At 34.1% G+C, this 22,490-nt stretch overlaps 1 protein-coding gene across 7 annotated transcripts in view; it reads right to left on the reverse strand.

Annotated features, from left to right (window-relative positions):
• CPEB3 (cytoplasmic polyadenylation element binding protein 3) overlaps nucleotides 1–22,490 on the reverse strand; it is a 141,887-nt gene that overhangs the window by 57,266 nt on the left and 62,131 nt on the right. For 5 of the 7 annotated variants that reach the window (XM_042807605.1, XM_042806633.1, XM_032994077.2 and 2 more), the window contains exon 3: nucleotides 5,113–5,272. In XM_042807605.1, coding sequence (XP_042663539.1) covers nucleotides 5,113–5,272 — 160 coding nt within the window. The remainder of the gene's footprint in view (nucleotides 1–5,112; nucleotides 5,273–22,490) is intronic. The other 2 variants (XM_032994062.2, XM_032994084.2) reach the window with 1 other exon arrangement.

The following is a 22,490-nucleotide window of genomic DNA, read 5'->3' on the forward strand; positions in this document are numbered from 1 at the left end:
AATATTAGTTATCTACAATAACAGTAAGTTTAAAATAAATATTTCAAAGGGACACAATTTCTCTCCTCAATTTTATATTTTGATTCAGTTTCATGGCCTGTCAGTAGCACATGTGCATAGTGTATGATCTAACACTGCTGAAATATTTTAATTATTTAAAAATAGAACAAAGGCAGCTGCTAGTTACTACTGATCAAAATAATTTTATAGATCAGAGTGCCTCTGTTTGTGTTGCAATGCAATAGTTTGACGCAGATAAACATATTGCAACAGTGACATATTACACCATAGACAGGAGACACTTTGATGTAGGAAAGAAATGTTTTAGTAATAAGTACCATCTACCCATAGCTATTCTGATAATTCAGTTTTGGCCTACAGCATTAGACAGAAGCAGCACAAATACCAACGGGACATAAGATACTGTAAATATATCCTTTCCTTGTTAAAGCAAAACTTTCTCCCATGTTTTTGTAGTGTATAATATATTTTATTGGCAACTCAGAAAGTAAGACAGTTCAGGAAAAACATCTTAGAAGATACTGCACACTTCTTTCATATAAGCATGGTTATAACTGGCAGAGGGAACAAACAGGTACCCTTGGCCATATACAGTAATTCTTTAACTAGAAGCAGCACAACAATTCCTTTAGTGCATATTTTTTCTTCTTTATCTCCATTTTGAAAAGAGGAAAGGATTTACAAATATTGACTGAAAAGGAAAATTTTGAAGCTTCTCTTGATGACAGAGAAATCAGGTAAGAAAGTCTGCCTAACTGTACTGGGAGAAAAGAAAATGAGATTTCCTTTTTAATGAGTTTACGTTGTTTAGATCTCAAAGCATGAACGTGGCAAGCAATTTGAAAAGTTACATAGTTCTCAGACTATGAGGACAAAAAGATAGGAATCCTCAGCAGGGTATCCCTAGCTGGAAGGAAAAGCTGAGAAAAAGAAATCAGTTTTAGACAGAAACAGAGTAAAGAGCTGACACTGGACACCACCTCACAAGACTGGGCTCAAGTTCAAATGCAACATGCATAAATAATCTGGTAATTTATCTAAACCCAGAAACCTCAAAGCTAGGTATCAAACCTTTCTTACATCAAGAAACACCCAAAAAGAACTAAGTGACCCTAGCTCTCCTAGCTGAAGAGCACCAAGCCAGCCTGCCAATCAGGCTGAGTTAGCACTCACTCAACATAAGTAATTCAATATTGCAAGACTGAGGATCAGTTAGTTTCTGCTACACTAGCAATCCTTCGGCCTTTCTCTTATTCCACACTTGAAAGCAACACCTCCCCAAAAAAGTCACTTAATCACATGCCCTCTCAAGGCCAAGTGGAGCATGCTTTGAAAAAAGTGACCTGCTTTGGTGACCTTGAAATAAACGCAATCTCCATGGCCTGCAGGACAAAGTCTGACCATACCTCAGATTCAGAGAAGATATGAAGCTTCAACTGCTACAAACAAGATGGCGGATTCTTCCTTTCTCACCCCTGAGCTTTCTCCACTACCTCCACTGAACAATGCAGAGCATGAGTAACTTATACCATAAAATGAGAAGAAAATATCCCAGAACTATTTCAATTTGATCTTCACATCAGAATATTTTATGATTAACCCTCCCGTCCACATTCTAATCTGGAGCCCTTGTTCTATATCCAAGATAATTACTTTTTCTTTCAAGTATCTGCTGGGATGTGAGTGGGCACGTATGCCAAAAGGGGCTATGTTCCAAGCAAACTTTCAAACTTCAGAAAAGCCACCTGCAATATTTTACTAATGAATACATATACAGACAGTACTTCTAAAAATACGCATTTGCTGAAGACTTTGTTGCCATCCGCAGGCTGAAATGATCCCGAAATAGCTGCACTGGCTTTGTAACATGCATTGGAGGCTCCAAGTCCTGTATAGCTTTTCTAGAATTAAATATTCCTGCATTTTCAACATCAGAGGCTTTTGGTACTCATCTTTTCACCCCTTTCATCATTTGAAAGCCACCTCATTATTTTTCTTTTTTTTTAAACATAGGATTTTTGTGGTTGTTTTGCTTTTTATCTACACAAGAAAAAGATGCACAAAACCTGAGAGAATAGTCACAGATGCCAGAGGAAGGGAAGATTTAAAGGGGAAAAAACCTCCCAGTTTACTATGAAAGACAGAGGAGATGAAATGAAGGGAAAGTAGCTCTGAGATTCAGTTAAGTTAATAAGACTCCAGAAAGAGCAGTTGATATTTCACAGAAGAGGCATTCACACAGGAATGTCTATGAGGAACTGAAAAATCAAGTTGAAGTACAGAACCAGTATATTCAAAAAGCTTCAAGTGAAAATAATTGAAGATGTGACAATAACTTAAGAAACAAGCAAAAGCAAGCAGAGTCAATCACTTACTTTTTCAGGGTTATTACAGAGTAAAATGCGCTGCTACTCTAAGGGGGAGAGCCAGAGGAGAGTGGGATAAATAAGAAAAAAGCAAGTGAGTATAGAAGACAAAATTAAGTGAGATCTGAGGAAGGTGCAGTGAAGGAGAGTGGTTGAAATCTTCTGCATCTTTGGTAGAGGAAAAACTGAAAATTGGAGGTACAGGGGAAGAGTCAAGACCAATGTTTGCAGAAAAATAGTTAGGTTTTTATGAGAAGGATTCAGTTAAAATAGTAACATAGATCTGTTTAATACAAAGAAAAACAACACTTCTTGGAAGGGAGAATGAACATGTCCTGAAACAGCCACCCCTACAATATTGCCAGTCATGCTGCATAGTGTGAAAACAGGAGAAAAGTGCACGCTAGGGTCATGCCAAGGCTGGAGGTTAGCAAATGAAGCCCTGTAGTTAGAGGCAGGAGGAAAAGAAAGCAAGACAGGGAATTGACTAGATCAGTAGGAAAAAACCAAACCAAACCAAAACAAAACTAAAAAACAGCTGGGCAGAGACAGAGAGAGATAACAAGTAGAAAACAAGACGTTTAGAAGTAAACTTCTCCAGCAGTTACTGGACTGGCAGCTGGAAAAGAGCTAAGTAATGAGGCAGGGAGGCCAAAACAGGTGAGCAGCACTGAGTGAGAAAATGAGAGTTAGAGCACATCCAGTAAGTGACAGATATGTCTGTGAGAGAAAAAGTAAACAGTCTCAGTGGCAAATAGAAAAGATCAACTCAAATTTTACAAATAATACCCAACTCTTTCATTTTACTTTTTGAGCAGAGGGAAACAGTTCCTACTGCTTTCAAATGTCCATTTAAATTAGTCAGTCTCCTTCATAAATTGATAACCTAGTAGAGATGAAAATATTGTTTGTTTTAGAAAGGATACTTTTCTTGAAAAGCATGAAGCTGCTTAATGAAACCAATAATTTAATTTCTACCTCATGCAATACACTGACATTGAATAGTATTATGACACTCAGGTGCAGCTGAGAAATATGCCACTTGCAACACTTGCATAGACTAGTTCATCTAAGTATTAGAAACTATTCTTAATAGAATGAGCCAACAACACAAAAGAATTAAGTATTTGTACCCAATATTATTTTATGCACTAATATTCTGATTAAAAACTTCCTAAATGGTTATAAAAAGACAATAATAAAAGCATAAGCAAAATTGCAGTTATATGATGTTGAAGTCCTTTTCTAGACTAATACAATTTCTAATTCAGTCTCATTTTTTCCATTCCCAGGTTCATATGGAAATTCAGTCTTTAAAAAACAGTCTCAATCTGTAAATTTAAATAAATATTGATTAAAAAAAAAAAAAACACAACATGAAGTTTTACCTAGATTATAATACGCTTAATAAGATACAATACTTAAAAATCTACTTACTAGCAATTTGGATTTTTTTTTTTAATACCAGCCATATAAAATGTATATCCGGTACAAATCTCAACTTTGTTCAGCTTGGGTTTTTTACAATTTTTAGGTTAACATTTATTTTGGAGGACTCTGATCAGAATAAACATGAGACAGTATCTCTTACCATTTTAGACAGCTAAATAATGATTAAAGACACATAAAGGCTACAACACAGCAAATTTAAAGCTAATAGTGGAAAGCACAGGTTAAAGGAGCTGAGAGTACAGAAGCGTTTGATCTGGTTGTAAAAAAAACCTCTGCACCCAGAAAGATGGTGAAAAAGGCACAAGACCTTAGACCAAGAAAAAAATATTTTTCCACATGTAGTATATAAATGGGAGGGGAGCAAATGAAGTAATAGTGACATCAGAAAAGTATGCATAGAAGCATTAGCATAGGAAATGCCATACATGACTGAATTTCTCTATATCAGTTCCAGAGTCTTGACTTAGTTTGGGAATCTTAGAGTTTGTGAACCCTTTCTAATTCATATACTTCCTTTGTATACGGCTTCAGTTTTTAAAGTCACCAGGAATGCATGTGAGCAAGAATATGTACCTATTTTTAACCTTAACCAATGAAAGATTAAGATGGAGGAGTGTGCAGGTTGATCAGGAATATTTATTTATTGAAATGCTGCCACAACCTTTCATTACTCAGTATCAGCTAAGTATTAGAAATGATTTCATCTCCAATGCTACACCTGGTAGAAAAAACACAGTTTAGTAGCATAAATAATCAAAAGTTTCCCAGCACTTAACAACATTTGACAGCTTTTGCCTTCCCCTAACAATCTGAAATCCAAATTAAGATACTTTTTTAAAAAAGAAATCTGAAACAACTGTGGAGAGTAAGCTTGAAACAGCATTTGTATCAGAAGCCTGCATACTAGATGACAATCCAGAAATAAGAGTAGTATTAACTTTGAATATGATGTTGAACATAACAGTTGGACTCCAGTTGTACTACACATTTTCTGAACTTTGTGATTGCAGCAGGAGACACAACTGTGCCATTTGCTGATAAACAAAACCAGGTTTTGGGAATGGCAGTTAGATAATATTATGATTGTGCACTTATAATAAATGTATACACATTTCACCTTATCTTCCTACAGTAGAGATGATTATCTTAAGATGGGAAAGCAGAAGTTTTACAAAACTGACAACTCATTCATTAGCAAAATGTTTATAGCAGTACTGAAAAGCTGATTTTTGTTTAAACACCAAGCAAGCATGGACATATGAATATTCCTAACCTGTAAAATGATTCCTCCACATTATATCAGCGAAACTCATTGGTGGGCCACTGGGAGGGTAGTGTTTACCTTTCAGAGGCTCATGATCAGTCCTTATCATATCCATTAAGGAATTTTCCAAAGAGTGCAAGTTAAAAGTGTCATAGGGCCTATTCCGGTCCTAGAAGGGAAAAAAAAAAAAAAAAAGAAAAAAAAAAAAAAAAAAAAGGAAAGAAAGACTGTTAAAGAAAAAAATCATTTTCTAACACAGGCTCATTTCTCAATTTATAAAACTCCATCATCCAACTCTACATTTCTTCTTGATAGAGCTTCTTATATTACAAAAAGCTTCATAAATATAAGCCCACAATTGTTAAAATGACGCCCTTCATTTTGAATACTCCTAAAAATATACATACAAAGAATAGATAATTCTAAGCATTATAATTTAAATAAGAACTTCAAAATAAAGTAGTATTAATGTTTAAACTGAATAAGTGAAATTGTTTCAGAGTTCCGAGGTTTTTGTTTTACAGCTTCATTATCTGCCTTCTGTCACAGTGCTACCTTAACATCAGAATAGAAGCAAGCAATGCTCAAAACACCAGCAGGTACAATTGTTCCAGAAAGTACCAAGTAATTCTTCAAATGTCTAACATGAATCTCACAGGTTTAAAGAAAGTACACTAGATGCAAGACAAAACAAAAAGCAAGGTAGGATATGCAACACTCAAAAACCTGAGCAAGGGTTGGTTTGTGTTGTTTGAATCTCTCATTTTTAATTTGCTGTTGTTCAGCCTCTGGTTTATAAGTAAAAGGGAAAACAAAACCAAACCAAACCAAAAAAAAAAAAAAACAACAAACCAACAAAACCAAAAACAAAACAAAACAAAAAACAACAACAATCCACAAACAACCCTTAGCAGGCCTATTAAAATAACCAGTTTCCAAGTTCAGGAACAATCTTCTGGAGGGAACAATGTACCCATGCCCATGTATCTAGAGTACTGAATGCAATGGCACATGTATCTAAACATGAGATACATGTATCGAGAGGATATGGGACAGTACCAGAACTGCCCCTTGTAATCAGAAAGTAAGAAAATTAATGGTTTTTAGAAATTCTCATCACTATCATTAAAGTAAAGCACAACTATGTACAAAATAGAAGGTTTTCTTTGTACACTGTATTATGCTACAATTAATAAAGAGAGGCATATCATGCTACCGTGCAAACCTAAACCTTAATTGTAATATGCCCCCCAAATTCCTGCAACAATGTTTTGTGCATGCTGGCTACTACAAGATAATCTCCTTGCTTGAAAGAATAACATTTAAAATCCTCAGACAAGAGGCAGCAATAACCATAGCAAATATAACAAAAGTTTCATCCTAATAAGTATTATTTCTCTAGAAGTCTCTTTTTAGTAGGTTGTCTTTAAATAAAACTAAAGCAAAAATAAGTTCACTGGTATAATTAAGCTTTCTTTTAATATATCTGTTCTGGAATTCAAATAAATACATGTTATTAAAGGTTTGTTGTTACAGAAAGCTCTGAAATACAGATCTCACTGCCAAAAATCTCATGTTCCCACAGTCTACCTACTCTAAACTGAAGATCCAACTTCCCTTCTCCAACATGCTAATGCTACAGCATTATTTTCTTCACACATTTATTTTACCTATTAGGCATTTTTTGGCAGTCAAACATGATGTCCAAAGAATAATACTTGCTGTTTATTAGAAGCTATACTAAGCACTAAAGTTCAAATGAGCTCACCAATTTCCATTGTTGATGAATTTTATGTCTTCTACAGCTGCTTAGAATGCCAAAATTTGTATACGGTATTTAAAAGAGTACTTGTTCACCTATCCAAGTGGATCAATATATATGGAATATGAGGAAGGAAAGCAAACCCAAAACCCTGAGGTAATTTTTTTTCCTAACAGAAAACTTCATTTTGGTTAAAACAACCCAGTGCTTGGTAATACACAGTAGGAGAGTTTGGTTTATTTCATATTCATTTTCTTATAAAAATGCAAGGCTATACTGAAAAGAAAAAGCAAAACTTGGATGTAAAAAAAATTCTATTCTTGTGATAAATTAGTAACTTGATTAAATAGGATCTATTTTATTCCCTCAAAGCAAAAATTTTAGTTGTCTTTATTTGTTTCTACCTTTTAACTACCTGTATTGTGAATACATTAGGAGGTCAGGTGCTACAGTACTGAACTATGGCACCTTTTTGAAGAGAAAATATGAAAGGAAACATACAGCTCATACCCTAAATAGGGGTGGGAAAGTATTTTTCAGTCAGATCAGTCCCCTGATCTGGTTTACTATACAAGTGTAGCAGAGCTGAGCTAGCAAAACCAATACTGGCAGGAGAGCAAAAGGGCAGGACTGCTGCTTTTGCCACAATTGATAGTTTATTTCAGCTTTAAACATTCCTGAGATTACAGTCTTAGAGGCCAGAAGGCATAAGTTCAGAAGAGGACACAAATTGAATTTAATTGTCCTTTATTAATATACATATGTTATATTTTAAGTATGTTATTATAGCATCAAATCTTTGGGAGGTCCTACTTTGTTTTAAAACTTCCCAAGGATCTGTGCACATGGACACAAGTGGAAAAAGGGAGAAGAAAATTGTAGCATCAAAAGCAAGATTATATAGGGCAGGTTTGCTAGAGTGCAGGATCTTTCTAACCTTTTAAGGGACATACAAACCTGCAATATATTTTTGACATGAAATTAGACCTACATTGAACACCGGCAGATCAATTTGATCAAAACCCTTTACCTAGGCAACTATAACACTTCCCACTATAGTCCTTGAGCAACCTAAATCAAGTAAAGGAAATTTAGACACAACACATTTTTGTGAGTATGTTGTGGTATGTGCATAAGTATAATGCGTGATGACTACAGGGTTTGTAGTGTGGGTGATAAAACTAACAAGGCAGACCTACATTCTAGCTCCTAAGGAAAAAGGCTACTACCATTTTTCTTAGTAGCTTTCATTTCAGTCGTAACTCATTTATACTGAGCAGATTTGAAGATTGTTTCCTAATATTGGCAATTTCTTCCAAGAAGCCTGGTGGTTCTGCACACGCATGCATAGGATGATGTTTCTGTATTTCTCAGCATGAACAGGTTCTCCTGGATTTGTGAACTGGTACTGTTCCGTCTCTGGGATTTTCCTTTTTCACTGTTTCCATAGGTTACTGATCTACTGCCAAACAATCCCAACAATGGAAACAATTCATAAAGATCCTTAGCAGCACATGAGAACTTTGCAGGGAAGTTCTGGAACTAGGCCCATGAATGGATATAAAAATATGAAATACAGAATGACAAAGCAGAATAAAAAACCTGGAAAAGAAGTCTGAAAATCCAGCAAGTCCGGAAAATCTGCTGAGATCTTCCAGAACAAAGATTCTAAAACCCACTCAGATCAACTACATTATGGATAAAAGAGAAATCTCCAGCTAGAAGGCATTGCCTTTGGCTACACAGCAATCATTAAGTTAGCAAAAAATTATTAAGTCCAGCCTGCCCATGTTGGATTTTACTTTCACGGTGTACAGACAGCAGCTCCTTTCTTGGTAGCTCCTAGTATATATGGCAACATATTTCAGTTCTTACAATACCTAGTCTTGAAAAAAAAGAAAAACAATTTAGTAGTAACAACTCTTAAGAGAAGATATGGGTCCCAGAACCTTAAATTCCAGCCCTTGGCTGCTATCTATATGTTCATCCATGACACAGATTTCCTCAAAGTGTATATGTTAAGCATAGCTAAAGTTCACAAATGCATATGCAGGATCAGATTTTTGAAGATTTTTTCACAAAGTGAAATGGACCTTCAGTTGAAGTTAGGTCTCAACTTTCTACCTTTAAATATTTTACTTGTAAGGCTAGTTAAAAACATCACAAAATACAAGGTCTATAATTTGTCTGTTAATTTAAAAAACAAAACCAAACAAACTAACTTTGCCAAAAAATAACTGCAGAGTCAAGACACTAAAATAAAATGAGAAAATAAAATAATTTGCATTTTACCTGCATTTTACACTTCGTACATATGTATTATGTGAGTCTTTAATTAGACAACCATAGTAATTTTTCAGAGGTCTCCAGTCTCCATCCAATATAAATAATGAACCAGCTCCAGGAATGAACCAAAACAGTGTTTTAAAGAGGTCTGTTTATCTCTGGGACAGATGTCTGTGCTGCTTATTCCAGATGACGGAGGTATAATCAGTGTGTCAGCAAATTCCAGGAGGGGAAAAGACATTCTTAAAGTTATCTTAATTATGAAACAAAGATTACTTAACAGTACCTGAAGCATGTAATTGACACGTGTATGTATCATTTGAAATCAAAATAACTTTTTTCCCTTTGTTATACCCTGTAATGTGGTGTGCTTTGTCCTGCCCCCTTCAGACTCAAAACATGGGCATGTAAGGGCAAGGCATACCTAGCACTATTTCAGTTCCCTCCCAATAGATAAATAAACTATGTCTTTTCTGATAAGAGGGAAAGGTAAAGAATGAGAAAAGAATATATGACTACATTATCGATAATAAAGCCATATAGCTAGGGCCATAATAGGTGTGAAGTGGACCTTAATACAGCCTGGCTTCCTCACTACACCTTTCAGCTTGAACAGGTAGCCCAAAGTAATTGAAACTAATGAACTAAAAAAGGAAACTACCAACATACCCCATGGCAGAGACATGAAGAATACGCACCTTGCTCCAAAAACTGAAGCTCTATTTTTTTCTTCTGTCTCTGCAGAGGATTATGGCAGCAGAGACACTTGACCATTAATTGATTAAACTACAGTCACAAAGTGAAATTTTACCCTGAGAAAGCATGTCAGGAATCTAACATTGCCCAAGCCTAGCTATCATCCATACTCAAAATCCTTAACCATGTATTTTCACATGTGTTGAATCCTTGTTGGCAAGGTCATCTGCATCTGTAGTATAAAACACACACTAAACTGAGAGATACCAAAACCTCAGGTACCTACACCCTTCCAAAGATACATTTCCCTGTGTCTATATATTTCAGTCCTTCTCCTAACTGACTTCCAATTAAGCTTACTAGCTTCCTATATTCTGAACAATATCTCAGTTTCAGTAATTTATTTCAGTGTTCTACATTTTCATACTGCCCTACATTTTCAAGCTTCCTGCACCAGTATGTGGCACAACGCAGCGCAACTCTGCTGAGCAACAAGATGGCCTCCACTAACTGAACTATTAACTGTTTCCAGGAAAATACCAAAACTCCAGAGCCTCAGCATTTTTTGCTTACTAAATTCTGGGACATTACATGTAGTATTTTGAACAGAAGGAATAGATGAGATCCTGGGGAACAGATAAAATTCGTATAGATTAAACAATTTTCCTATTAATGCAAACTACTTCACTGTGGTCACTGCTGTGTTTCATTCTTCCGCGCCTGACATAAACCTGGATTTGGCTGCACAGGATTGCTAAGCATTGCCAACTAAAGCTAAAGTCAATGGAAGTACAGCTTTGAATAAATACAGGGTAAATTGCCAGCACTGTTTTAAACTGGGCTTGCTCACTCTATTCTAACACCAGCAGCAGGGCTTATTACTAAGAACACAAGGAAAACAAGTTTGTCTAGCTCCAATATCCCAATCCAAAGCAGCAAAAACAGCAACTGCAAAAAAAGTATTATGGAAGTTCGGTTTGGGACATGCTCAATCTGCCATGATGGTACACATGAAGATCACAAGCAGCAAACTAAATACTCACTGAGCAATCTTTATCTCCTAGAAGCTTCAACTGTGATGCAAACCTGTTTGCAATCTCAGTAAAGCTGAAAAAAAAAATCTTTAAAAAGATAGGAAATCTAAGGAATATGGGCACATGGTAAAATAATCAGTTCGCAAAAGAATCAAAAAACTGTAAATAGCAAGTGTTACTTCCTTTGCAGCTTGGTGCTGGAATACTGCCAATAACAACATGACTGACAACACAGATGCATGCAGAACTAGAATAACCAGAAATTTCAGTAATTTTTTCCTTATATTGGATTTCATAATAATATAAAATAAAACAAAGCAAATAAGAAGGTATAAAATATAAGTAGGAGGGAAAAATAGGGTAAATTTGTCTATGCCAATGATAAAGAACATTACAGCAGAGCTACTAGTACTAAATCTTAATGGAATTTTATTTTAATTCCACTTTCTTTTCTGATCTTTCCAATTAATTTGGGATAGTATTAAACTAATCCAGATTTATTACGTTCCTTTACTGGAACAAAAAGAGAAATGCTTTCTTATGTTATTATTGCTCTTGGAATGCCCACAGAAGAAACACATCGACTTTTCATATACTTGTCTTTTCTCACTACCAACCATAGCACATTTTACTTTCATAGATGTTCAGAAGTTCACTGGGCAAAAGGTGAATTTTAAGCTTGTTCAAAAAGCTTCTAAGAAAAATAAGGAAATTTAGTACAAATATAAAACAATATCTAATTGTATATAGATTATGGAAATATTTGCATATAATTTGAAAAATATCATTCCAGAAATTTAGTTAATGATATCTAATCATCTTGTCCATGTTACATAAACTTTTATAGCTAACATGCAAGAACTCAGATTGAATTCAAAGACATTGAAAACTTGACCTACTCAAGCTATTTTTCCACAAAGAAAGGTAAAGGTTGCATTCAAACTTTACCCCTTTGCAAATTCTGAATTCTAAAATGTTACGAGAAAACTAAAATCATTCAGTGAAAGATTTAATTTTTTTCTTGAACCAAAATCCACAGAAATAGGAAGACATAGAACAGGTATTATATAGAGTTAACAAAACTAATATAAATTATATTATTCTTTTTAACAGTCACTTTGCAGTTAAGATGAGATTCTTTTTTTGTACACACGTAATACATGCTCAAAATATATATAAAAAAGATCAGACTTTATAGTCGTAAGACTTTGCATCATAAACAGAATATCCTGACAAGTTACTGAATATTCAATACTTGCTTGGAAACTGCAAGGAAGAAAGTAATAGAATTTAGCTTGCCTTTTTCTAAGTAGAGGTCATAGCTATAGGGCAGACTGAGAGGGATACATTAACTGTTTCCCTGGTTTAGGCAATTCATGTTTTGGAGTTCAAGGAACAAAGCACAATATGGTCCTACTGGATACAAGCACACCTATATACATATACACATATATTTATCTGGTTCTGTATTATATGTTTCATTTATTTCATCATAGCTTTACTAAGCAATAGGCTACTTATTGTGTTCTTTGAAGCACTCTTAGCTATGCTTCTAATACAGACTTTTATGATATGCCAAGCGTACTACTTACATGATCACTAGTGTTATTTCTCTACCTCAGATTCAAAGACAATAAAGCACCTAGTCAAATGCTTAAATAACCTAACCTAATGCTATAATAGGGAACACTGTTTATTATCAGTAAATAGAAATATAATAAACTTAATATTTCAAACATCTTCCTTTTGCCAAGAAAACAATTAGACAATATGTTAAAAAAAAACCAAACAAACAAACAAAACCCCCACAACAACAAAAAAATCAAAAGAATCTACGAAGCTGTTATTCTTACACCTATTACACTACTGTAGGGTATGATCTGCAGACATTACAACTGACTGAGCACTCACTGACAGGATTTATGTTTAGTCATATTTTGTTCAACGTGATGCTTTAGATAAAAATCTGCTCATCAGTCCTGCTGCTGAATGCATCTCAAAAAGCTGATGTATCCACTTTCTATTATAGTTACTGATTCCCGTATCAAACAGTTCTAACACTTGTAAAATATAGGATTAAAGTAGTTACACCCAAGATGATCATCAATTCACAAAAACAAGCAAGTGGAAAAAAAAAAGATGTCAGCAGTAGAATTTACAAGGCCATTCATTATACACTTGAGCTATTAAAATGACTTAATTTAACTGGTTCATCGGCCTGCTGTGCATGACTTCAACACTGGTAACTCACCTTTGGGCTTCCACCACTCTGTTCAGTAGAATGATGCCTGTGTGCCATAGCAAGATAAAACTAACTGACCTAAGAACACCTTGCCAGCTAAATCAGCCCTAGTTAAGTGCAAACCTTAAATCACAAGATGAAAGCACTATGAAGATGCAAAGACTGCAAACAGAGAAGGGAGTGTTGCGTATGCTACAGCACAAAAGGATCTTAAATGTTTACAATTGGAGCAGTCTGTCTCATGATATTATAAGATAGAGACAAAATGGGAGACAGAAAAGAATACAAGTAATAACTGTCAAATAGATATCTGAGCACCACTGCCCAGTAGCTTCATTTACTATGGCCACCACAGTAAAGGAAGCTCAAGGATTTCTCCAAAACAGAAACAGTGGTTTTCTGTATGGTTACTAATCATCAGTGACATGGAATGTATTTGTAAGGTTAAAAAAAGTGTCACTGAAATTTTTAAGCCTTATGCCAAACAAAATATTTTCTTTCATGCAAACTCATCGTGCTTTTAAGAACAGTGTGACTAAAATAATATCTAACTGGCATATTTCAAGTCAGGCTTTTGTTGCATTTCTGTTGTGCTCAGGAAACGGTGCCACCTGAGCAAAAAAACTTGTAGGTGACAGAAGTCCAGATAGGTATTTCAAAAAAAAGAGGTAAGACATTTCATCTGTTCATACAGGACAAGATCTTCACCTATGTGTTTGAAGAGCTACCCTTAGAGAAGACAGTATTTTTGCCATTTCGATACCAACATAGCCCTTTACTTCTAAAAGGAAACCAAGAAAATGTTAAGTATAGTGGGAACAGTTGCCTAGTAAAGTGCAGGGGAAGTGGGGTCATTTACCAATATTTATGCATGGGTCTAAAACCAGGCCACAAACACTCTCAATGAAAAACAGCTCCGAGAGAAGACAAGGAAGCGATTTGTGATGTCACTTTGCATCCAGCAGGATTTAAAGAAAATGTTTACTTATTAGCTGCCATATACTTTTAATTACTAAAATTACTCATATTAGTTGTCCAAGTCCTAGCTTTATAACTTTATATTATTACAGCATGATTAATATGCATGACAAATTGTGGCAAAAGAATTTAAAGCATACTTTAAATATGTATACACAAAAATCCAAGCAGACACCTTACTCATAGGGACTGAGAAAAGTCAGGCAGTGAATGTTCTCCATCCTGGGACTTTATCGAGGACATAATCTATCATAGGAATCCCAAACTGTCACAGCTACCTCATAAGGCAAAGAGGACTACAGGCTCTCTCAAGATGTGCACCTACTTCTAAACATAAATTGAGGACTCCTGTATAGCCACTGGAATACAAGGCAATTCTTTTCCTGTCATTACATTAGAAATGTTAATTTAAGAATATTTGCTATTAACAATTTGATCAGCTTCCAAGTAACCAAAGGCTGCAAATCTGCAGCTGAACAGGTGGGAAACAGCAGACTGGCAATCCAAAGATGACTCATAGCATCAAGCTTCACTTAGAGGAAAGAAAATCCCAGCCCAAAATTGTTTTAATTAGAAGCAACTCTAAATAAATTATATGCAAGCAATCTCATTTCAGATAAAATTTTGTTAAAAAATAATTTTTCCAGTTGCAAGTACTGAATCATCACATGTATGAAAATTTTCCATTTAATAACAAATTCAAAATATATCAACTATATTATTTCACATAATAAATACATTAAAATAGTAACTGAATGCATACTTGCATCTTTTATTACCTAAGGGGCTCAAGGGCATACAGGATATCAGGAAAAGAACAACTGTCCCATGTACAAGGTGCCTTAATACTTAGGTTAAACCCCTTAATAATAACCAAAATAGGTCTTTCTTCCTCTTAGAAGAATCCATAAGCATTTTTGTGTTGTTAGGTGTTACAAATTCAAATTACTGCTGCATACTTCTATTTAATGAATTAAAATAATTCAGAAATCACATACAAGATACACAAGTACATGTATGAACAGGAAATTAACCAAAAAGAAACCTTTTGGAAGAAAACTCACAGAAATTGGAAAGGGTACCTATAGGAACAAGAAAACCAATTTCCTTTCATATTGTAAGAGCTAAATTGATTAGCAAATGGCAAATTTAGTAAAGATTGCTTCAGGCAGGGAAAATGTGTTGAGCTAAAAGCCTACCTGATTTTCAACAGAATTTTCCATTTTTGTACGAGGTAATGAAGACTGACAGGCACCTTAAGAAATGTTGTTAGAAGGAAAGAACCAGGATGTTCAGCTACTTAAGTACATTCAGGGAAACCATAACAAGTTCAGCACAAATATCTTGGACAACAAATGTCTAGGAAAAAGTCTAGCAAGACTGACGGAAGAATTAAACAAAAACATATCAGAAGAAGGCAGGAGAAAATAATGTAGCCTCCATAATCAGTCTTGAGAAACAGACAGGAAAATCAGGTAAACAAGGGTAAAGTCAGGTAAACTGTAAGAGGCAAAGTAACATCATCTATCCAATCCAACAATAGACATCAGGCGCATGTGAACACTGTAATCAGAAGGAGCTAGAGTTGGTAAGGTGTAGTTAGTGGAACAACTAAAGCTAGTCAAAGTAAGAAAGTCAATACTGTGTATATCTGACCAGCAAAATAAAAAGGAAAGAACTGCAATAACAAGCAGGACATGAAACTATAGGTGGCAAACACTGTTTCTAGTGTTTATGACTGAAACTCAAGGATTTCTTCTCTAAGAAATACAAAGCAGAGATAATATAGCATCATATATTAATGATGAAATATCCTGTAAAGTATGATTTCTGGTTCTTGAAAGAACATGATATGGCTGATCTAACAAAGACTTCAGTATAGCATTTCATATGGTGCTACAAGGAAAGTACCTACATAAACAGGAAAAAAATAGTAATTAATGCAATTAAGGTAAGAAAAACAGTGACAAAAAGGGAAAGAACTGATAGTGCTAAACAGAGAAACCTGCTAAAGAAAAGTTACTAATGGAGTTTCTTAAATGAAAATCTCAAGACCAATTTTATCAATGATATTGGTTATTAAGGTAGGAACATGGTAATAATATTCACAAAATGATCATCAATACAGTGGAGATCAGCTCATCATACAGAGACAATTTAATTAATTTGATGAACAGAAGCAAAGCAGTATGATATTTAATAGCACTAACTACAAGGTCATGACCTCAAGGACTCAGTTTTCACTATGAACTGGGACCTCACAACCAGAAAGAAGGACAAAGAAAGGAGAAAGACAAGAGTTTATTAGTTAATGTCTGGACAATTATAAACCATGAGTATTAATGTTAAGTGTGAGAAAGCAAATAAAATTGCAGGTTGCATGAAAAATTGTACTTCTAGTAGGGCTGCATTTTGCATCTATCCACATCTGTATTCATAAAAAAATCCCCCTACTTTCACTGTATTTGTTCTTTTAAATTATTCCTCTTTCTCTATACAGCCAGTGGAGCCAAGGATTGAGCTATATTTTGAAACACTGACCAGTTCAAGTCTGTATTCAAACAAGGCTATGTAAGCAAAATAGCTTCTCTAGAAATTAAAGACTTCCAAGCAAACTGTAAAATTTACTACATTCCTTTTTGAAGCAGTTTTAAATGGAGCATATAACATCAGTTACTTCTTCCTTGCCTAACAGGAAAATATTGTTATAGAAGTAATCTACTATTTCTACTTTGCAAAACCATGTCAGAAGAATGTGTTCCTGTTTAGACAAAGGAGGTAAGACTGTCTGGAGAAGCTTGCATCAAAACATTACTTGTAAACTCCACCAACAGTTATGGTTGATTTTATTGCTCAGAAGTCACTGCTTCATTCATTAGCAGCCAAAAGCAGCAGAAGCCACCAAGCTGAGGACCCTTACCACTGGAATGTCCAACCCAGCCTAAAGTTTGCAAGATTTTATTTGCAGAAATTCTCATCCACAGATAGTGAAAGGGTATATTGTTACCTTGGATTATCATATATGAAAATGTCACAACTTCACTTTCATTTTGTATTATAAAAATTCTGCTTTTTCGTATCCCTCATTTTTGTTTCCTTCAGCCTCTTGTTCTGCCTCAGTCTTCCTACTCCACAGTTAGGTGCTACTTAGGGCTTTGTGAGTTCTAAGAAAATCCCTTGCAGTTACTGCGAGAGGTTTCACTGTTTTCAATTTATTTTTTTTAATGTTGCAGAATGAAGTAATATGATCCTAGAAAGAATACTACATGAGCAAGAGAATTATTTAATGAGATAAAACATTAGGTCAGAGCGTTACGGGAATCATAATTTAAAACTAAAAGGTATCTTCATAAGTAGTTTAAAGAAAACTTCAAAACCACATGTATGTTACACACATTTGACAGACTTGCTTATTATACACCTTAATGGTTACTAAGCACATGAATACATGGTATTAAATTTGGTTATAAGCCATCTGTTAATGTACTAGACTCAAACAATCAGTTAAAACATTAATAATTTACTAATGAATAAATTTACAAATGTACAGTTTCTCTAAAGGTCATGTAGTAAATGGTAGCAGCACTAGCTACCTATATGTTAATTGATGAATGCTTTTAACAAATCTCCTTCAATGTAAAATACCACATTAAAGGATCTGCCTAAAAAGGCTCTGAGTAGTACTTAGGAAAACACTTCTTTGTGAGACCACAGGGAACATGGGATTTTAATATATTAGAGTTAAGGTTCCTGAAGTGTGATCTGTTGACTGCTGTAATGTTATATAACATTTCATGATTGTCTATCACATGCTGTTAATTCTCTACGTTATTTCCAGCTGCTTAACACATGATAAATTTTACAAAAAAGTTTAGAATTATGAAAGAGAGAAATCTATGTGTCTACCTGATAAACTTAGTAGATACAAGCTCTCCTGGGCCTCAATCAGTGCATTACCAGTAACATACAAAAAAGAATTATTCAGAGAGATTCAAGAAGATCTTGTCATACCTGCATATGAGATTTTGAAAATACACTACCTGACATGAGAAAAATGCATTACTTGAACTAAAGCACAAGTACTTTCTTATTTATAAGAGTTAGCTTAACACTGCCCTTTTAATACTTAATTGGATGGTCTGGAAAGATTTTTTTTTTTTTGGGTTAATAAGAAAAAAATAGAAAAAAATAAAAATTAGATAGAAATAGAAAAGAAAAAAAGAATGACTGGATGATCATGGTCATGTCAGTGGAAGACACGTGGAAGGAGTGTTAAACGTCGAAAGCATCCTGCAATGCATTGTTCTTATATATTCTAATTTAATAGAGCAACTTTATAAGTCAAACTAAACATACATAATTTTAAAATATTATTTTCAATATCATCATAAACAGTACAAATAAGGCATAAAAAAAAAAAAAAATTCCATAAAAGAACACCATCCCGGATGAAAGTAAAAATATACGTAGAAAGGATAACACTCAGCATAGCTGAGCTGAGAAGATGGTCCAATGATAATTGGCACAAGCTTCAAAACTATTTACTTATTTCATGCCTTTTTTTTGTTTGACCGTCTAAATGCTTTCAGGATAAGAATTGTTCATTACATACATTGTATGACATGTAACTAAAATTAAATGGCATTTCACAGTTAGATATCAGTGAGAAAGTTTTAGTAAATTATGATGAATACCAATTTATCAGCAAAGTAAAAATTAGAAACAAAAACTGTCACCTTGGTTTTTATTTTTTTATTTATTTGGGTTTTTTAGTAAGAATAGAGGCAGAAGAAATCTGAGATCAGTGGAAGAGATAAAGCATAGTAAATTTAAGATTGAAGAAACATCCGGGAGACCTTTTAGGATGTTCAGAAGGACTTTGTAAGAAGGGAATATCCTGCAATTCACATTTTAACACACACACCCCATTTTAGTGAGGATTTAGAACATACTCTAAAATACATACAAATTGCTTTTTTTCATTATGACCATATAAAAGAGAAAGCATAACCACTAAAAACTTTGATAATTCATGAAATTTGAAAAATAACAAAAAACTGAAGAAAAACATAATTAGTTTGGTGTTTCTAGTTCCTGTTCTTAAATTTAGTTCATCTACACATACAGTGTAAATAAACTGGACAGTTAGGATAATATAGCAGTACTGATGGTATAGTGATGATTTAAACTTTATCCTTTAAGATCAAGTCAAAATCACTGGATTGGCCTTTTTAATTCTTATCAGGTAGGAATTACATAATCATTAAACACAATATGACAACTCTTTCCCTTTATTTTTTTTCCCTTGCTTATAATTAACAAACAACAGCAATTAAGAACATAAAATATGTCCATTGCTTCAAGAATAATGAAGCAACAACTTCCAATGAGGAATTACGAACTTTTATTTAATCTAAAAGTGTATTTTGCCATTCAAATGTTTCTAAATGTTATGTTTCATTTCTAGCAAATTACATAAGAAGCCATAATTCCAAAGACTTCATTTAGGAAATAAATCTTATGCACAAAAAAAAAGCTTTTACCACTCTGAAAACAAAACAAAGAAAGCTTCAGTGTGTGACTTTTTATTTTGAAGAGCCATTCTTATATACAGAAGAGATTAATTCAGAAACATAATAAATCACAGACAGAATCACTTTCTGAAGTTGCCTGAAATTTCTCATTAACAGTTCAGCTTTAAGTTGCTTACTGTGTTGTGAAAATTAATTTTTTAGGGTGAATCTTTTTAAGATCAGCACCCTCGCAATAATTCTTCCATGTAGGAAAGGTGAATGTCACTGGAACATCCACTTATGATAATGACATAAAAGAAAATTGCATATACTAAAAACATCCATGTTACACACATAATATTTCCCTCATTTTATGTCAGAAATGTTTGTCTGTTGATATGTGTGAAAATCCATCCCAAGTCACACATTCTGGAAGCTGGGCTGGGGGATGGGGAAAGAAAATTAGTCCAGCATGTTCAGCATAAGTTACCATTTGGTTAAAATTTCTGAATTTCTAAAATTTAGAACTTCTAACTAACATTTCTGAAAACTTAATTCTCCCTGAATTTATTTAAACCTTCTTAAAACCCCTCATGTTATTAAGTTTATGCAGGAGTAATTCCCACAGAGTAAGTGAACACGATTCAGCTTATGACTGCAGGGGTTTATTGGGCCTTCCTCTGTAATGTGAAGCTTTGACATAGAAAGCAGAATAGGGAAGGTCAACTCAACTGAAAAGTATCAGTAAAAAAGGGGATCAAAAAAGTGAGAACAGAAATAAGTAAAAGAAGGGAAGTTTGAAAGCAGTGGAGTAGAACAGTTCAAGGCTGGATAAAACAAACAAAAAAAAAAAAGGGCCACGCCCACAAAATCATGCTTCACCCAAAACTGAAACCCATTGACTGTATGTGCTCTGTACACATTACTTTCATTAACTCAGTTAAACCAAGAACAATCTGTAGAGTTGATCAAAAGACTATGAATAATGTGAAGGTCATTATCCTAACATGTAACAGAATCTGTGGGTTTGCTTAAGTATTTTATTTAAGCTCTAGGATTTTAAAAGAAAACTGCAATTCTTGCAAGATTTGCAAAGGCATACACACACACACAAAAAAGGGAAGTGCAGGAATAAAACTGCCTGTGTAATTTCAATTCTACTATTTTGCATGAATAAACTATAGTTGTCTAAGTTTCAAAACCATTTTCCCAAGAAAACTCCATCCCATCCAATGTCCATCAGTAATGTTTTTGAAAAATGAAGAGGTTGTTTGTTTATAGAAGTTCTATGTTTCTTGCATAATTTGGAAGATGTGCAGAGAATGGCATAGACAACTGAAGGAAAAGTGGGTCTCAATTAAGGAAATAAAGTATTTTGTGTCTTTTCTCCTCCCTGATAAAAAGTTCTGAATAATTGGCATGTAACTTAAACTAAAACTTTTCACAAGTGATAATTTGTTTTCTTCACTTTTTGATGCCTAATTTGAGATCCATACACACTACAAATTTAGAGTCAAACTTAGTCATTGGGTGTTCTGTTTTCAAAGACTTACATATGTAAATATTTCAGAACACCCCCCCAACTTTTTAGTCTTCTCAGATTGAACATTGAGAATTATTTCCCCAAACTCTGTGCCTCTTATTTATATCCATAGAATGGAGATCACACTTCCTATTCCCCTAACACTGTTTTGACAAAACAGATCAAAATCTATCCTGGTCAGCGCAGGAGTTCTCTTCTGTAAGATTTTAGAAAAATTGACAATTGTATCTCTGTAATGAGTTTGAAAAGCATGCAATAAAGAGATAAAGCCACATCAAACAATAAGGAAAAGGAAGGTATCAATTAACTGTGTTTTACAAATTCTACTGGGAACTTGCAGAAAATGACAGAATCATATAGTTGAAACTTATAAAAATGAAAATGTTGACCAAGTCTGAAGATACACAAACAAAGTTTATCTGATGTTTTACAACTTGCATTTTAAAAATGCTAAAGTTTTACAAGCAATAATAAAAAGATTACATAAATGAAGATCTATTTCTATATACAAAAATAGTACATTCATCTGAGACACCTGCTTATTATCAGTATATACGATATTCTAATAATTGTTCAAAAGCAATGTTTCTGCGCTTCCTGTAAATTTCTACTAAATGAATCAGGAAAAATTAAATAAAGAAGAAATAATGATACCAAACATGGTAATGGTACCCTAAATTTAGTTACAGAATGTGTAAAACATCACAATAGCCTAAAAACTGTGAAGTCTAAACACACTCTGATATACTTGTTAGAAAATGAGAATGGAAAACTATTACACTTCAGTTTGCATAGTCACTGAAAAAATAGGTTTAACTTAAGTATGAAAAAGATGTAGATGGTCTCAATAACAGCAAAACCTACTTTGTAATGTAGTTCTAAAGCAGGTGTTACTGAAAATTAATTACAATTGGTTTTTTTGAGAAAATGAACCACTTAGACATACAGCTGTAGATTGCGGGTGTACATATATATTTTCTGTATATTTATACACAAAATGCTAATATTGCTAGGAATGGAAAATTTGCCTAGAGCTTTGAAATATGCATAGAGTATTTCTCTCATATTACCTGTTCCACTTGATCTTGTTGCTGGCTAGGGGGAAAAGAAAATGTCTCTAAACACATGTGGATATTTAGGAAGTTTCCCTATCAAAGGGAAGTTACTAGCCCACATATCACCAGACAGAGTCTAAAGGGAAATATAGCTGAACTTATGCTGAGTAAACAGGAATTAGAAAACTCTGTTTCCTGCCCTTTCTGTAATTTTATTTCCTCCCCACCATAGCAAACAAGTAGGTTAAGATGAGGAATGGTAAGACTGCAGGCAGTAT

Source organism: Tyto alba, unplaced genomic scaffold (genome assembly GCF_018691265.1).
Source record: "Tyto alba isolate M040663 unplaced genomic scaffold, T.alba_DEE_v4.0 Super-Scaffold_1, whole genome shotgun sequence".
Lineage (NCBI taxonomy): Eukaryota > Metazoa > Chordata > Aves > Strigiformes > Tytonidae > Tyto > Tyto alba.